Source organism: Anastrepha obliqua, chromosome 1, assembly GCF_027943255.1.
Source record: "Anastrepha obliqua isolate idAnaObli1 chromosome 1, idAnaObli1_1.0, whole genome shotgun sequence".
NCBI lineage: Eukaryota > Metazoa > Arthropoda > Insecta > Diptera > Tephritidae > Anastrepha > Anastrepha obliqua.
The window spans coordinates 239,877-255,378 of NC_072892.1; the positions used below are offsets into that span (position 1 = coordinate 239,877).

The following is a 15,502-nucleotide window of genomic DNA, read 5'->3' on the forward strand; positions in this document are numbered from 1 at the left end:
TACTTTAAAATTTAAAAGATTACTACCTATTATAGAATAATCAGGACCTTTTTGAAAGTACGACAACACTACTGTCTAGCGATTTTCACCAAAAGCTACCAGAAATTCAAAGATCAACAGCTTCTGATGAAAATTCGACTTGCTTGAGGTCATCGAATTTGATAAGATATGATAATCATGTTGCCCATCCTGAACCAGTCAAAACGGTGCATACGCAAAAGGCTTACTATTAAGAACCTAATGAACAACGTGATTGAAGCAAGGATAGTAGGAAAGCATAAAGGTGAGCATATTTTGATTCCGAGAATACCACTGCTTCCAACCAATTTGGCGTTTCAATTCAAACGTATTAAATTTTCGGTTCGCCTAGCATTCGTAATGACGATTATTAAGTAGCGAAGACAATCTTTAGAAGAGTGTGGATCAAATCTAGAGATATTAGTAAGCCATCGGCGATTTATGAATTCTCTCCTGATAGAAATACCCGAAATATATTATAGTTTAACACCATTACATTTTGAAAATAATTAAATTTGAATGAAATAATTTTAATTAAATCAAAATCGCACTGAAATAATGAAAACGAAACAGATACCCCCTGATTCCCATGTATGTATATAGACGTGAACGATGACAAACAGTTTTAGAGATATGAATTAAAAGTCAATCATGTCAGGGTCGTAGGAAATTCAGGTTGAAAACCATGTTTGTCGTCTGTACCTAAGCCGCCAAAAATGTGCAACTATCCTTTAAAAAAAAGTATCTCAATGTTATGCGCATGGGAACTTTTCACATCAACATTGCATTCACAACACAACATTGCTGTCAAAAAAGAAGTCGGGCATTTGGCATTATTGAGATTGTTAGGCACTTTAAAACGTGGAATCCCACAATTAATGTGCTCTCGGTAGAACAGCGCAAATAAAGAACCAAGCGTAATAAATTAAAATAAAATTCGTGTTTTGTTGAATAAAAGTCCAAATTATAAGCATGAATAGATAACGTGATAACTGTTTTCGGATGTAGATGTGCAACAAATTAAGAAAAAATCCAAGAACGCTCCTAAGCTCGCAACAAAAGTCGCCCAACACCTTTATACTAACTGCAACTCCAAAAGTATGCGTATAGTGTTGCGAAAGAATTATTATAGTGGAAGAGTTGCACGAAAAAACCTTTAATCAACACCTAACAATTCTGAAAGAAAATTTGGTCCAAAGGGCTAAAAAGTTGGGAATTAAGGAGAATTTCCAGTACTATCAATACAACGATCCCAAGCATAAGGCACTTGACACAGTCATAAACTACTTGAAACACCCCCACAATCTCCAGACATCAATGTAATTGAACATCTGTGCGCTCATTTGGAAAACTAACTGAAAAACCTTGTTATTGGAAACAAGAAAGATCTAGAAGATGCTATTAAAAAAGAGTGGGGGAAAATAGATCCATTAAGATGTAAGAAGCTGATCGAATCCATGCCAAGAAAATTGAATGCTGTGAGAAAAAATAAAGGCTTGACAGCTAAATATTAATTACATATATTGTTTTTTCTCTAATATTATTTGCCTAACTCTACTTTATATAAATGTTCGAGTTCTTGTTTCGTGTTTGTCATGTATTTTGTTAAGTTTTTATGTTAGTATTTTCTATGTACGAATGAGTTGTTTTTAGTAGTTTTGAAAAATAGGCTTGAAGAATGAAAATAAATGTGACACATAAACGCATTAGATTTGTATATATTTTAATATATTTTTTTTTAATGACACCCATATAACTTGAGTGTCTGAGTTCTTTATTGAGGTATATACACTGTACACTGTATATAAGATTCTTTTTGATTTTCATCCAACCGTTGATTTTTCGAAGACAATGCCCACGCACTGCCATGCCGACATATAAGTACTCCAATCGGTAATTGGTATACATTCCAACAATTCCGCTAATCTGGCAATGTAGCAAGGGCGTCATCTAGTGCTCAGTAGCTGGAACAAAAGAACTTTTTAAGAATGAGTTAGCAAAAATGATACATGGAGACATACATGTATTTCACTTTTCGGCAATTCATTATTTTTTTAAATTGCTTTATTTAACTCAATATCAGTTTGGATCTTTTATTTATTTTAATGTGATACTCTGATGTAAGTTTACGTGTTAACCGACATTTAATTTTATAATTTTCTATAGAGAACATTGATTTACCCTAGCATTTCTTCGTCGCTTTTAAATGTCTCGGTTACCATTAGGGGAGAAAACCCATAATAGAGATTTTCAGTTCAGTTAAAAACAATCCCGCAATAATGTCCATTTCGAATTTGCATCTTCTAATTTTTTAAGATCTTTACCTCACTTGCTTTTGATCAAATCTGGTAACTCACGGCTGTGGAAACCGGCTTAGTTGTGATAAGTGTTGTTTTACCACAAGTATTTCACGGTCTAAACAATCAAAGAGTGGATACTTTAGTTGTTTATTTAATACACTTAGTTTTCAAAAGTTTACCAACTTATATAAATTCCATAAATGTATTTCATTACGTATATAGACATTTATTTACGGAAAACACAAAATGATCTTTCAAAGTGGCGGAATGTGTACATAAACTCACTGTGTTATTAAGAAAACGTCATCAGCGGTGCTCCGTGGTACAGAGCAAGTACAGAGAAAGAAATTGAGAAAGCAACATAAAATTTAGAAGAAGGTACAAATTTAGTTCGCTGTGGCTGCTTTTGCAAACAACTCGGTGATAAATAATACGCGGAGATTCGAACAAGTCTTGCCAAGTTCAGTGAATAAATAAATAGTACATACAAATTCAAGTATATTAATTATATATTTTTTATAATATTTAACTCAGTGATAACACTTCTAATGTAAAACCTACTCAATAAAGATTCTACAAACGTAGTTCAAAGAAAGATAAAAGAGCGCTGGAGGAAATAAAAGCCAATAACCAATAACTCGAAGTGAGACAGAACACACTGGCGGCTGAAAATTGAACTGAACGCACTACCCCGAGCATTTGCCATTGACCTTTATTTGACATTTATAAAAACGGCAGCAGAACGTTTTGTAGAAAAGCAAGTCTGTGAGCCGCCTGTGGCCATCCATTTGTTCATTGTGGTGTATACACAGAGCTAAAAGCAGTCAAATTGCAACTTTCGGCCAGGTAAGTGTACACTAGAATAAGACCAAATTATTTCGAAAGAAAATGTGTTCGCCGAAATACAGATGCTAATTAATATTGTTTCTATTAAAAATACAAAGTTTAAACGTTGGTGATTGGGTTGTTACACCGTGTCATTGGGCCGAGTGGGTACATTTGTATCTTCCATATGTATGTATGTATCAACGCTTGTGTATATAAAATACTGCCTCTTAAAGTGTAAAAGAGCAATTTTTTTAAAGTACAGAGTAAATTAATTGCTTTGTTCGCGTATTTTTATAGCAAAATATAATCGGGAATGAAATTCCTGTAAATTCGGTCCCAAAAGAGAATATCGAAAATAGTACAACAATGTACAAATTTCAGTACCTTCACATTTCTATAACAGTTGCCTTTTCGCCATTGGCATTTTACATACAAATACTCCAAATCGTTTAAAAATACATACATATAATTAATTGTCCTGTATGATATACCCCCTAACACTAGTTATATTTGATTAATTGAATTGTAATTGATATTTTGTAACTTTTGATGCAAGTTATCTTTTAAAAGGTAATACTAAAAATGATTAGAATTCCGCTATTCGAGCCTTATTCTCCAAAGAAGTTGATTTGCACACACTCTAGTCAGCTGTTCATTCGCTACCATGTTTGCGCATAAATAAAAAGCACTGTGATAAGTAATTATATTACTCATTTAAAATACCAGTTTGTACAAATATGTTTATGTACCTATATTAGATTGTGCTTCCTAATCGAGCTCTGGGTGGTTTGGTTCGAGAACGACCTTAGAGTTCTGTAGATAAAGGAATGAATATTGGTCATCGACGTCAGAGGAATGTTTTGAGAATATTTCGTGTCTACCATCAAATTTAGCATACATATATATAGAATGTATGTATGTACCATGACGTACTTATGTAGATTAGAGTAGGTGATTTAAAACAATTTTTTTTGTTTGCTGAATCGTGTGATAAGGCTAAGAAAAACTGTAAAAGAAACCATTGGTTTGGAAATGAGTTTAAGCCTGTGCACTTCTAATTAAAAATATTTCCTTTTCACAAAATTAATTTATTTCTATTCCTTACCTGATTTACTACGTGTAATCTTTTGCATAGATTCTGAAATTTATTTTAAATAAACATTCCATTTGTATTTTTTGCAAAGAAGTGTATATGTTTAGGTTAAGTGCCAATGCGAGGAGTTTTATTTTACAACCTATGAAAAAATTTAAGCACTTATGAAAAAAACTAAAAAAAACATTGACTGTTTATATCAAACATTTTGCGTTCCAATGTATTTTATGTGAAATATTTTGATAGAAACTTGAGATATACGAGATATCATAAAATAACGCATTTTTTTACGTTTAATCTGTAAAAATTTTTAGCTTTTTATTGCTCAAAATTTTTGATAGTTGCTTTGATACAAAAGAAGAGCAACGGGCTAAGCAATTAAAAAATGCAGCAATTTTTTAAAAAAATATTTTTCTAGAAATGAAATCTATGTATTTTTTGGACGTGTTAGGAATGATATTAGAACAAAAAAAATATCTTTTAAAATCCACTTCCTGAAAACAGGGTATTTTTACAAAAGAGCCCCACTCGTGCCGAAAACAATTGCTCAGGGGCTTATCTAAACTTTAGTGTCCAATGATTTCATTGTACATAACCATGAAACTTAGTTGCATTTAACGCTGCACCATGCAGAGCAGCATAAATAAAGTTGGCAGTATCGTTGTTTTTCCACATCACAGCATGTGTCATTCGCAGATACTACCTTTTGGGGCGGGATTGATACAATCCATCGGAAATGGTAGAATTTATCGGCATTGCTAATGGTTTGTTTAACTTGTTCAATACAAAGTTTTCAAATTATCAATATATTCCCTCCAAAAAACATTTTGGACAAGATTTGTGTCAGTCAGTGTTGATGTTTTGTTTTTAACCATTTTAAATAAATGCCTTGTGAAATAAAAACAAATCAATCAAAGCAAAGCAATAATGGCCAAAACTTTCAGAACTAAAGCTGAAGTCCAGCAGGGTGAGGAGCCCACATTAATGTTAATCTGCTCTCAGCGATTTTAAAATTATTAACTGGTTTGGTGACGTAACAGGAGAAAAAATTAACGCAGCGATCGCTCATGTTACTTTTTTGCCGTCTGAACAACGACTGATTGGAAAAGCATAAGTATACCTGTAAATGAGCGGTCACAATTTTGCTGCCGAATCCCCTGTGACGTAGCAGCCGAAGTTACTCTCATAACTTTGATTCAGATGGCCAAACCTTTTAATTTGTAATCCTTGCAGGTTAAGTCAAAGTGAATTAAAGGCGGTATCCCAGGCGAAATGAATACTGGGTAAGGGACCGGGCGTCAGACTTGTCAAAATCCAGTCCAGTATTTAATTCACCTTGATGCAAATAAGCTTTTTTCATCAGGATGACGTAAATGATGTAGTATTTGATTCTAAAATATGTATGTACACGCGAAACAGGAATTTGCTTATACATACATACATATATGAATGTTTGTGTACATAATCGTTCAAATACTTAATTGTTCATACTAGATTCCTATTTGACCCAGTTATAAAAAATAACTTCAAAAATATATCCACATACATAAGCATATAAAAGGATGTGCAAAATTTTACGAACTGGTTAGCCATTACCATGAAATGAAATATAATAATTATAGAACCTTAGGATAAAAATAATAATAATAAATAAAAGCGCTAGGTTATGGGCGCATACTAGCTTGAAAAACTTATGGTTACAAAAAATTAAATGAGTGTCAACTGACTAAGATTTCAATGCTAAAGCATCCGCAGCATTCTGTATCACAATAAACTTGTTAAATTTGCAACTTGCATTTTATTCATGCTGTTACCATATAACTTCTCTGTCATTGGAATTCAGTATATACATATGTATGTGCATACATTTTTTTATGTTGATAATGTCATGGGAGTTTCAAAGAAATAAATTAAAGAAATAACCATTTCTTATTCTTAGGCTAAATTTAAAGTCTTAGGTTTAATTTAGGCTTACTGCTGGTGGAACGCAGAAATAGCATTTTCCACTAATTTAAATGTAATTGTGACTTTTCTAATATCTTATGTAACTCTTGTTTTGGCGAAGCGCTCATTTCAAAGGGAAATGAGTAACAATGCAAAAGTGCAAGTGCTTCTAAATATAGTGCCTATGTACATATGTATGCACAAGTACAAATATACACATGGTTTCAATTTATATTTGTGAAGGTAGCCGTGCAGCACATTCTTTATAGAAATGCGTACATAAAATCAAGTTATCACACAATTTTAAGAGAGGAAATATATACGGAAATACATTGATCTGATTTTTTTTTATTTAGCTTATAATGTATTCAACATCAGTCAGCATATACAGCTATTGGCAGAGAAATAGCGCACAGAATAACAAATAATGATGAATATTTTTTGCTGAATGACATAGTGAAACAGATATTTTTGCACAAATCTATTATTTTATATCTTAATAAACTTATAAATCTATATATATAAAAATGAAATGATGTTCGTTTGTACGCATTTTTTTGGGCCGATACGAGGCCAATTTTATTCGTTCTTTTTTCATATTATAGGGATCCACTAGGGGAAGGTTTTTAGCAAAACAAAATTTCTTTTAAATATTTTCTTCATATAAAAAAAAGAAAAAATCAAAATATTGTACAAAACAAAACTTGCTCGATTCTTAGATTAAAGTAAGTTTCGAATCGACATTCATTTTATGTGTACAACTTTTTTTGAATTTTTCGTTATTGTATACAGAAATTTCAAATGATTCGAATGAAATTTTTTTTTTTTTTTATTTCTTCCATAAAATATTACACCTGTCGTTAGACAATAAGTAATTTGATTTACAAAAAGATGGAATGAGAGTGATATTGAAAGGCCAATGCTCCCAAGCTCATTTAGAAGAAATATGTATATACATATTATTTAAAAACAAGTGGTTAACAAACAATGGCATATACGATTAGTTGACAATTGATTACAAGGATTTTGCAAGATCTGTTGGTGTTTGACGGTTAAGCCGACTTTGGGTAGATTTTTCTTTATTTGGTAGTCTTCTCATCATAGGATTTGTATGCGTTAATAGTCTATTTATGTGTCTTCTGCTAGCGCTTTGTATTGTTTCATCAATAGTATCAATGTCAAGGTCGCGATGAATATCTGCGTTAGGTATGTACCAAGGTGCATTAGTTAAGGTCCTAAGTATTTATGAAAATAATGTTTCAATTCAATTGAGCAATGCTTTCTTTGACCAATTCTATTATATATGGAAATGAATGCGTTTGCAAACGATGTTTTCGGCTATGAACAAATGTTGGAATCGAATGAAAAAGGAAAGAAACGCGAAATGATAAAAAAAATTCTTGGAAAATTTAAAATGAATGGTGCTTCATAGGAAAAATTCAAAGGTAATAAGAACATACACAAGATAAAGTTAGAATTCGAATTTTTAGATTTATTTTGTTTATTTCTCATTTTTTCAGAAGTACACCACACAACAACTCATTCCAACTCTGATTTTGAATTGGAATTGGTGATCGATAATTTTGTCACTATAATGGTCAATGGAAATTTGCGTGTATCAGACCCTGCATATTATTTACCATATCAACTTTTTATGGAACATATGGACCAAATGAACACAAAAAAATAATTTAGTTTTGTTTTGATTTTTTGCAACATTTTGGTTTTCAGTTAATACAATAAAAACAATACTGTTTTTTCGTGAACACAAAATTGTAAATTTATTACGTTGTTTGTTTAGAATTTTTTTAGAAAAAAAGTAAATTTTTTGGTTTTGAGGAAATTTGTTTATTGTTGCTATTTGTGAAAGCGTAGATATTTGTAAGTATTTGACTATAATCCTAAAAGTTAATGGAATACCACTATGACACATAGAAAACATTTTTTCAAAGGGGTGTTTTTCGAAAATTATAAAAAAAATTGCTTTCAAAAATTTTGAAGAAATAAAGTAAAATAAAAAAATTTCGAAAGCATGAAATTTTTTCAAAACCAACTTTTCCTCAAAAAGATAAAAGAAATTTCTTCGAAGAGGTGTTTTTCTAAAATTACAAAAAAAAAAATTTCAAAAATTTTAAACAAATAAAATAAAATAAAACTTTTTCAAGGGTATGAAATTTTTTCAAAACAAAATTTTCTGAAAACCAAACAAAATTAAAAAAAAAATGGTGTTTTCAAAGCATTTCATATTCCACTATTAATAAAGAATACATTTTTTCGAGGGGGTGTTTTTCAAAGCGGAAAAAAATCTTTTTTAACAAATCAATTTAAACTTTTACAAAAGTATGAAATTTTTTCAAGAACAAAATTTTCTCAAAAACGTTAAATTAAAAAAAATAGTTTTTTCAAAATATTTACAATAATTTTCAGCAATTAACTGAGAAGAAATTTGTTAGAGCGAAGTGTTTTTCAAAACTTCAAAAAACACTTTTTAACCAAAAAAAATTAACCTTTTTTCAAAAACAACAGGAATGATAACATTGCCTTACAATTTCTGCACTTTTGCATAGTCTAAAGAGGCATTGATACAGAGTGTATTTCCAAACATAGTTCAACATTACAAAAAACATGATTGACTCAGCGAAAGAGCAATTTTAGCTGGGAAAAATAAGGACGTCAATGATATAAATTCAGCTATTTTAGATCAAATACCTGGTGACATAGTTGCGTATAAGTCAATGGACACTATTACTGATCAAGATGAGGTCGTAAATTATCCAACTGAATTCTTAAACTCACTCGATTTGCCAGGCTTACCACCTCATAATTTACGATTAAAAATTGGAGCACCGATTATTATGCTGCGCAATAGTAATGTGCCCCGACTTTGCAACGGTACCAGACTCGCTGTGAAGAAGCTAATGGGTAACGTTATCGAAGCAACAATTTTGAAAGGTAAGTACAAAGGAGAAGACATTTTGATACCCTGAATTCCATTGATTCCGGCGGATTTACCATTCGATTTCAAACGTTTGCAGTTCCCTATTCGCCTTGCCTTCGCTATGAGAATTAATAAGGCGCAAGGACAGTCTCTACAAATGTGCGGTATTAATTTAGAATACCCAATTTTTTCTCATGGACAATTGTATGTAACTTGCTCACGAGTTGGCAAACCATCGTCATTATTCACGCGAAAGATGAAAAAACCAAAAACGTTGTCTACCAAAAAGTGTTACAATAAAGTTCGAATGAAATTGTATCAAAGAATTTGCTTATTTTCGTATTAATTTTATTCTCTTTCAGCAAATCATTGAATTTATCGTCTAGCGAAGCGGGCGAGGGTACGCTAGTATATGTATAGATACGTAACAATTCAATGTATACAATTGAAAAGAGTTCGAAAAATCGGAATTTACTTCTCATTACTATTATTTTTATTAAGTATTATTTTCCAGAATTTTACGTATTTGCTTCTATTGACATTTGCGAAATCCAAACGTACCTTGTTAGTTTTTTCGACAGTAGCGGTTTTTTCTGCACGTGCCCCTATAATTTATTTTGATTGAGGTGTCTTAGCACAAGTCTGTTTGATATGTTCAGGCTATATTCCTTATTTATTTCCGGCGTTATCGGTCGAGAGGACTTAAGAGAGGCACGCTTATTTTTCTCAACAATGGCCTTGTCCTGCGGAATTGTAGTGTTTCGCTTTCGCGCAGGCGTGCTTCGCACATTCTTTCTCTTCAGCATATTTCTGTCTGTACTAATCCATTTGATTGTAAACCATTTTACGTGAACAACTCATTATTTCCGCAGTTTTTGTTTGTTTTGAACCTTTTTCGAAAATGTCCTAAATAATGTTTTCCTTTTCAAGTGAGCAGTTAGATCCTCTTCCCAATAACGACTTTAAAGGTTACAATTGTATTCTTTTTGCAATTATGACAAATACGAATTACGAAATACGAAAATTAACTTGATTATCTTAACTAATAATTTAAATGTTACATTCCTACGCTATTTCGTTTTCCGACGCTATAATATAAATTTCAAAAGGTCGTAGCAAAAAGAAACATTAAAAAAGTTAACGGGACTTATTACCCGATATTAGAGAGAAGTGACTCACAGCATAAATTTTGCATAAAAATTTATACAAATATCAGTTAATCTTCTAAGAAATAACAATTCGTACGGAGAACACCATAAGTGCGCTATTTCTATGTCCATCATTGTACATATTTTAAGATAAGACAGAAAAAAATTCTTTCTGCTGTGCTAACTGGTTGGTCAATTAATTACCGAGGTTTTAAAAGATTGGGGTATTCGGGCCGAGTTCAGCAACAGCCGAAACTGATATTCCCTACCGAGAAAATTTCGCAAAATTTCCCATATTCTCAAATACTAATTGTAACTATATACCCCATGCAAATAAGTTGTATTAAGTATTAGGCTACGTCCCCCTGTACAGCCTTGCAAACGTTTGCCCTTTTAATGAACTTCATCATTCACCACGGGACGAGCACATTAAGCGTAGATGCAGTACATATGTAATAATCTGTTATGCTATGCGATCCCCATATACCAGGGTTTGCATTGCTGACTGTCAAATAGCAACAGCAATAGTAATTTGACTATTTCATTTTCAATGCATAGTCGTTTTTTGTGCAATAACCGTGACTATCGCTTTAGCTATGAAATAGCTGCATGTTAAATGGAAATGAAACATGCAAACACTCAAATGAACCGAACTGCTTAACTGACGACTATGAACGACGAATAAGTGTAAGCCGACAGCCACAGTTCTTCGTGTAACAGTTAACTATAACTATAACTATAACAGTTAACTAAAAGAACTATAGTTGTTTGAATGCATCATTGTAATAACTGCGACAATTGCTTATGCTGAAAACAGTGAAGCCAGCACGGAATTTCCTTACCGCATGCCCTTACCGTGCACAAAACTGAGCAAAACTATTTCCCGTAGATAACAGCTGTTTTAGTTGGTTACATACATACAAACAATATTTACAAAATACATCGGTGACAAAATGGATGAAGAAGACATCGAAATTTGCGACTTATTTCTTAATTTATTTCAACTATATATTTTATATAAAAAATACAAGGACCAAAAAAAGTGCAGAAGGTATAAAGTTCGGCTATTAAATAGGAGTTGGGGCACAAGTTGTTATCAAATCCAAGTGTTCCGCCGAATGAAAACATTGGAGCCTGATAAATTGTTTTCACACACAAGGATGTCCCCGCCTGTGTATGAGCTGCTTTTAAAATTAGTGAGCAGTTCCTTGAGGAAGCCAAAATAGCGGATTGGTCCTGAGGAAACACTATTTTTAGTTTTGCTGTATGCATATTGAGAAAGCGAGGCTTCAAGTCGATTAATATTTATTTCTTATTGGTTGTTTAGATATTTGTCACAAGATGTAGTAGTTCTTTTATTATTGCAAAATTCAGGTACAATATACATATACATATTTAAAAAACCACAGTATTCTCGTATACGCATAATTACAAAGTTTACATACTCAAAAAACCCAGCATTCAGGTATACGCATATGTACATATATTAACTAAATATGGGATATGTATCGATCATCGCTATCCAAGCTATTGTCGCAGTTATTACAATGATGCATTCAAACAACTATAGTTCTTTTAGTTAACTGTTATAGTTATAGTTATAGTTAACTGTTACACGAAGAACTGTGGCTGTCGGCTTACACTTATTCGTCGTTCATAGTCGTCAGTTAAGCAGTTCGGTTCATTTGAGTGTTTGCATGTTTCATTTCCATTTAACATGCAGCTATTTCATAGCTAAAGCGATAGTCACAGTTATTGCGCAAAAAACGACTATGCATTGAAAATGCCATAGTTGAAGTTCAGTCAGCAATTCGAACCCTGCCATATACACATGTACATATGTATATGCATTTATATATATTCAGATCTAGAATTAAACATAAACGCAATCAGTAAGTGATAGCGACCTCAAAAATGTCTATCGGCCCACATTCCGGCTGCCTTCGTGATAACGTTTTGAAAATCTCTGTTGCTGGCTTGGTGATTAGAAGAATTCATTTGGCATTCATTAGTATTGTAAATCGGAGCAAAATGTTACGAAGACAATTCTCCTTCCGTATAGAAGACCAGGAAAGTTTCTAGAGAGCTACAATTCCCATTCAAATTAGACCTCCAAAATATTTTTTAAAATTTGTATTTAAAAGGATTGATAATTTATTCTAGCTTTCTATTACAGATGAATAGGCGAATTTCTCGGGTTGAGTCCGGTGCGGACTTAAAGGATTATTTTGACCGCGGTGACGTTGCGTCGCGCGAGAATCGTTGGAACTTTGAAATAGCATGGGAGGTAGCTAACAAAGTTGGAGGTATCTATACGGTAATACGTTCGAAAGCGTATGTTTCCACTGAAGAGATGGGTGAGCAGCTTTGCTTAATGGGTCCTTACAAAGAGCACTGCGCACGCACGGAAATGGAGGAAATGGAGTTTCCTCGCGGTAATCCACTTCTGGAAGCAGTTAATACTATGCGATCGCGCGGTTACAAAATCCACACAGGACGTTGGTTGGTCGACGGTAACCCACAACTCATACTATTCGACATTGGATCTGGTGCATGGAAACTAGACCAATTCAAATCGGAATTGTGGGAGAAATGTCATATCGGTAAGAGAATTTCAGCATTTTCATGAATTATTGCATCAATATTTCATAAATTTCAATTAATTTTGTAGGCGTACCACATTTAGATGTTGAAACGAACGATGCAATCATATTAGGCTTTATGATTGCTGAATTTCTTGAAGAGGTTTGTTTATATCTATAAGCCTTAAAATGTATTTGAATACCTCCTTTTCAATACCCTTTTTTTATAGTTTCGAAACCGTGCTTTGGATTACTCCAGTGCCCATGACTTGCAGACCCCACGCATTGTGGCTCACTTTCACGAATGGCAGGCGGGTGTTGGTTTGATCGCTCTACGAACGAAACACATAGAAGTCGCCACAGTTTTCACTACCCACGCGACACTTTTGGGTCGTTACCTCTGTGCTGGCAAAACTGACTTCTATAATAACCTGGGCAAGTTTGCTGTAGATGAAGAAGCTGGAAAAAGACAAATTTACCACCGGTATTGTATTGAAAGAGCTGCCACTCATTTGTCTCATGTGTTCACAACAGTATCTGAGATTACGGGCTATGAAGCGGAGCATTTGCTAAAGCGAAAGCCTGATATCATTACACCTAATGGTCTTAATGTGAAAAAGTTTTCTGCCATACATGAATTCCAAAACCTGCACGCAGTTGCAAAGGAAAAGATTAACGAATTCGTTCGAGGACATTTTTATGGGTTAGTTAAATAACTTATCTCAGTTTAATAAAAAAAATTTTAATCATTTATAATTGAATAGACATATGGACTTCGATTTGGATAAGACACTTTACTTTTTTATTGCTGGTCGCTATGAATTTGGAAATAAAGGTGCTGATATCTTCATAGAATCATTGGCTCGGCTGAATGCAATGTTAAAACACGAAAAACCTGATACGACTGTTGTTGCATTCCTCATTTTTCCTACTAAAGTCAACAATTTTAATGTGGACTCGCTACGTGGGCACGCTGTTATTAAGCAGTTGCGCGATACCATCAATAATGTTCAAAATTCTATGGGAAAACGTATGTTTGACTCGTGTGTGAAAGGCCATATTCCAGGTCCGGACGAATTACTAACAAAGGAGGATTTAGTCAAAATTAAGCGGTGTATGTTTGCTATGCAAAGAGATTCAATGCCGCCAGTAACGACACACAATATTGTGAGACTTTGCTTAAACTTATTATTCCTGCTAATATTGTTTTGTGCATGTTTTTTTCGATTTCGTTAATTTAGGTTGACGACTGGAATGATCCTGTTTTAGGCTCTATTCGCCGGTGTAATCTATTCAACTCAGTGCATGATAGAGTGAAAATGGTTTTCCATCCAGAGTTTTTGACATCCACAAATCCGCTATTTGGTATTGATTATGAAGAATTCGTGCGTGGTTGCCATTTAGGAGTATTTCCTTCATATTACGAACCTTGGGGATACACTCCAGCGGAATGTACTGTTATGGGTATTCCCAGTATAACTACAAACTTGTCTGGTTTTGGTTGTTTTATGAACGAACATATATGTGACCCGAAGTCATATGGTATCTATATCGTGGACCGTCGATATATTGGCTTAGAGAACAGTGTCCAGCAGCTTTCTGGCTTTATGATGGAGTTTGCAAGGTTAAACCGACGACAACGTATAATTCAGAGGAACCGAACAGAGCGCCTCAGTGATCTTTTGGATTGGAGAACATTGGGAATTGTAAGTATATACAATATTTTGCTAAATGTAGAAACATAATTGTTCCTCTTTTGAAAGTATTACCGCCAAGCTAGAGTTAAGGCACTTCAGGCAGTATATCCAGACTATGTAGACGAGGGGTCTCTTTACAGCTCAAGAAGCACATTGAACTTTTCTAGGCCTTTCAGTGAACCGCCAAGCCCTACGTCTTCCAGTAAGTGTATAATCTATAAGTGCGTATTCAATTATTTTGATAAATAAAATGATTTTCTCAGGACACACAACACCCGCTCCATCAGTCCATGGTTCTGACGACGAAGATTCTGTAGACGATGAGAAAGAGTTGAAGGAATTAGGAATTAAGTAATGGCGTAAAAATGTTCCTGATAGAGAAATATTGCATTGTTTCAGACAGTAGAATTATAATTTACTCACATATTACTACTGCATACATTGCTAACTAACATTCATTTTTAGTAAGATTTTTAAAAGCAGTTATATGGTTAAATGTTATGTAGCAATTAGAGATCTAAATTATTTTATAAATGTTAAATTATTGTAACAATCTGTAATACAACAATACATAGCTGGATAAACTCAATCTCCAACGCATGTGAAAACATACAATTAAATTATTGTAATGGAAGAAAGAAGACTAGGAACAATCTGTAATACAAAAATAGCTGCAAGGAACACAATCTAGAACCTACGTACAAACACAATTGTAAAATTCAACTAACTACTTAGAAAACTTGTATATGAAATATAAACCGAAGCAATATACAATAATAATCAAATATTTACTCTTACACTTATCGTAAGCAAAACTGTTTGGCAGGGCATATTTGAAAAATATATAATATTTGGCAAATTTCTAATTAAAATTGAATGCATTGATTTAATTTAATAAGTTATGGAAGAGTATCATAACATTGAACATTTGAACAAATGCACAAACAAACAAAT

General features: G+C 33.1%; 1 protein-coding gene across 4 annotated transcripts; it reads left to right on the plus strand.

Annotated features, from left to right (window-relative positions):
• The first annotated feature begins 2,429 nt into the window (after positions 1-2,429).
• LOC129245572 (glycogen [starch] synthase) lies at positions 2,430-15,420 on the plus strand. 4 transcript variants are annotated; one of them, XM_054883828.1, is made up of 9 exons: positions 2,430-2,778; positions 2,853-3,164; positions 12,446-12,872; positions 12,941-13,014; positions 13,082-13,554; positions 13,616-14,018; positions 14,093-14,557; positions 14,615-14,750; positions 14,812-15,420. In XM_054883828.1, the coding sequence occupies exons 3-9, from the start codon at positions 12,446-12,448 to the stop codon at positions 14,901-14,903; spliced, it is 2,070 nt and encodes a 689-aa protein (XP_054739803.1). In that variant the 5' UTR covers positions 2,430-2,778; positions 2,853-3,164; the 3' UTR covers positions 14,904-15,420. The 4 variants fall into 4 exon arrangements, with proteins under 4 accessions (XP_054739803.1, XP_054739827.1, XP_054739819.1 ...); XM_054883852.1 differs by having other exon boundaries at positions 2,430-2,696; positions 2,889-3,164; XM_054883844.1 differs by having other exon boundaries at positions 2,682-2,778; positions 2,889-3,164.
• The last annotated feature ends 82 nt before the right edge of the window (positions 15,421-15,502 follow it).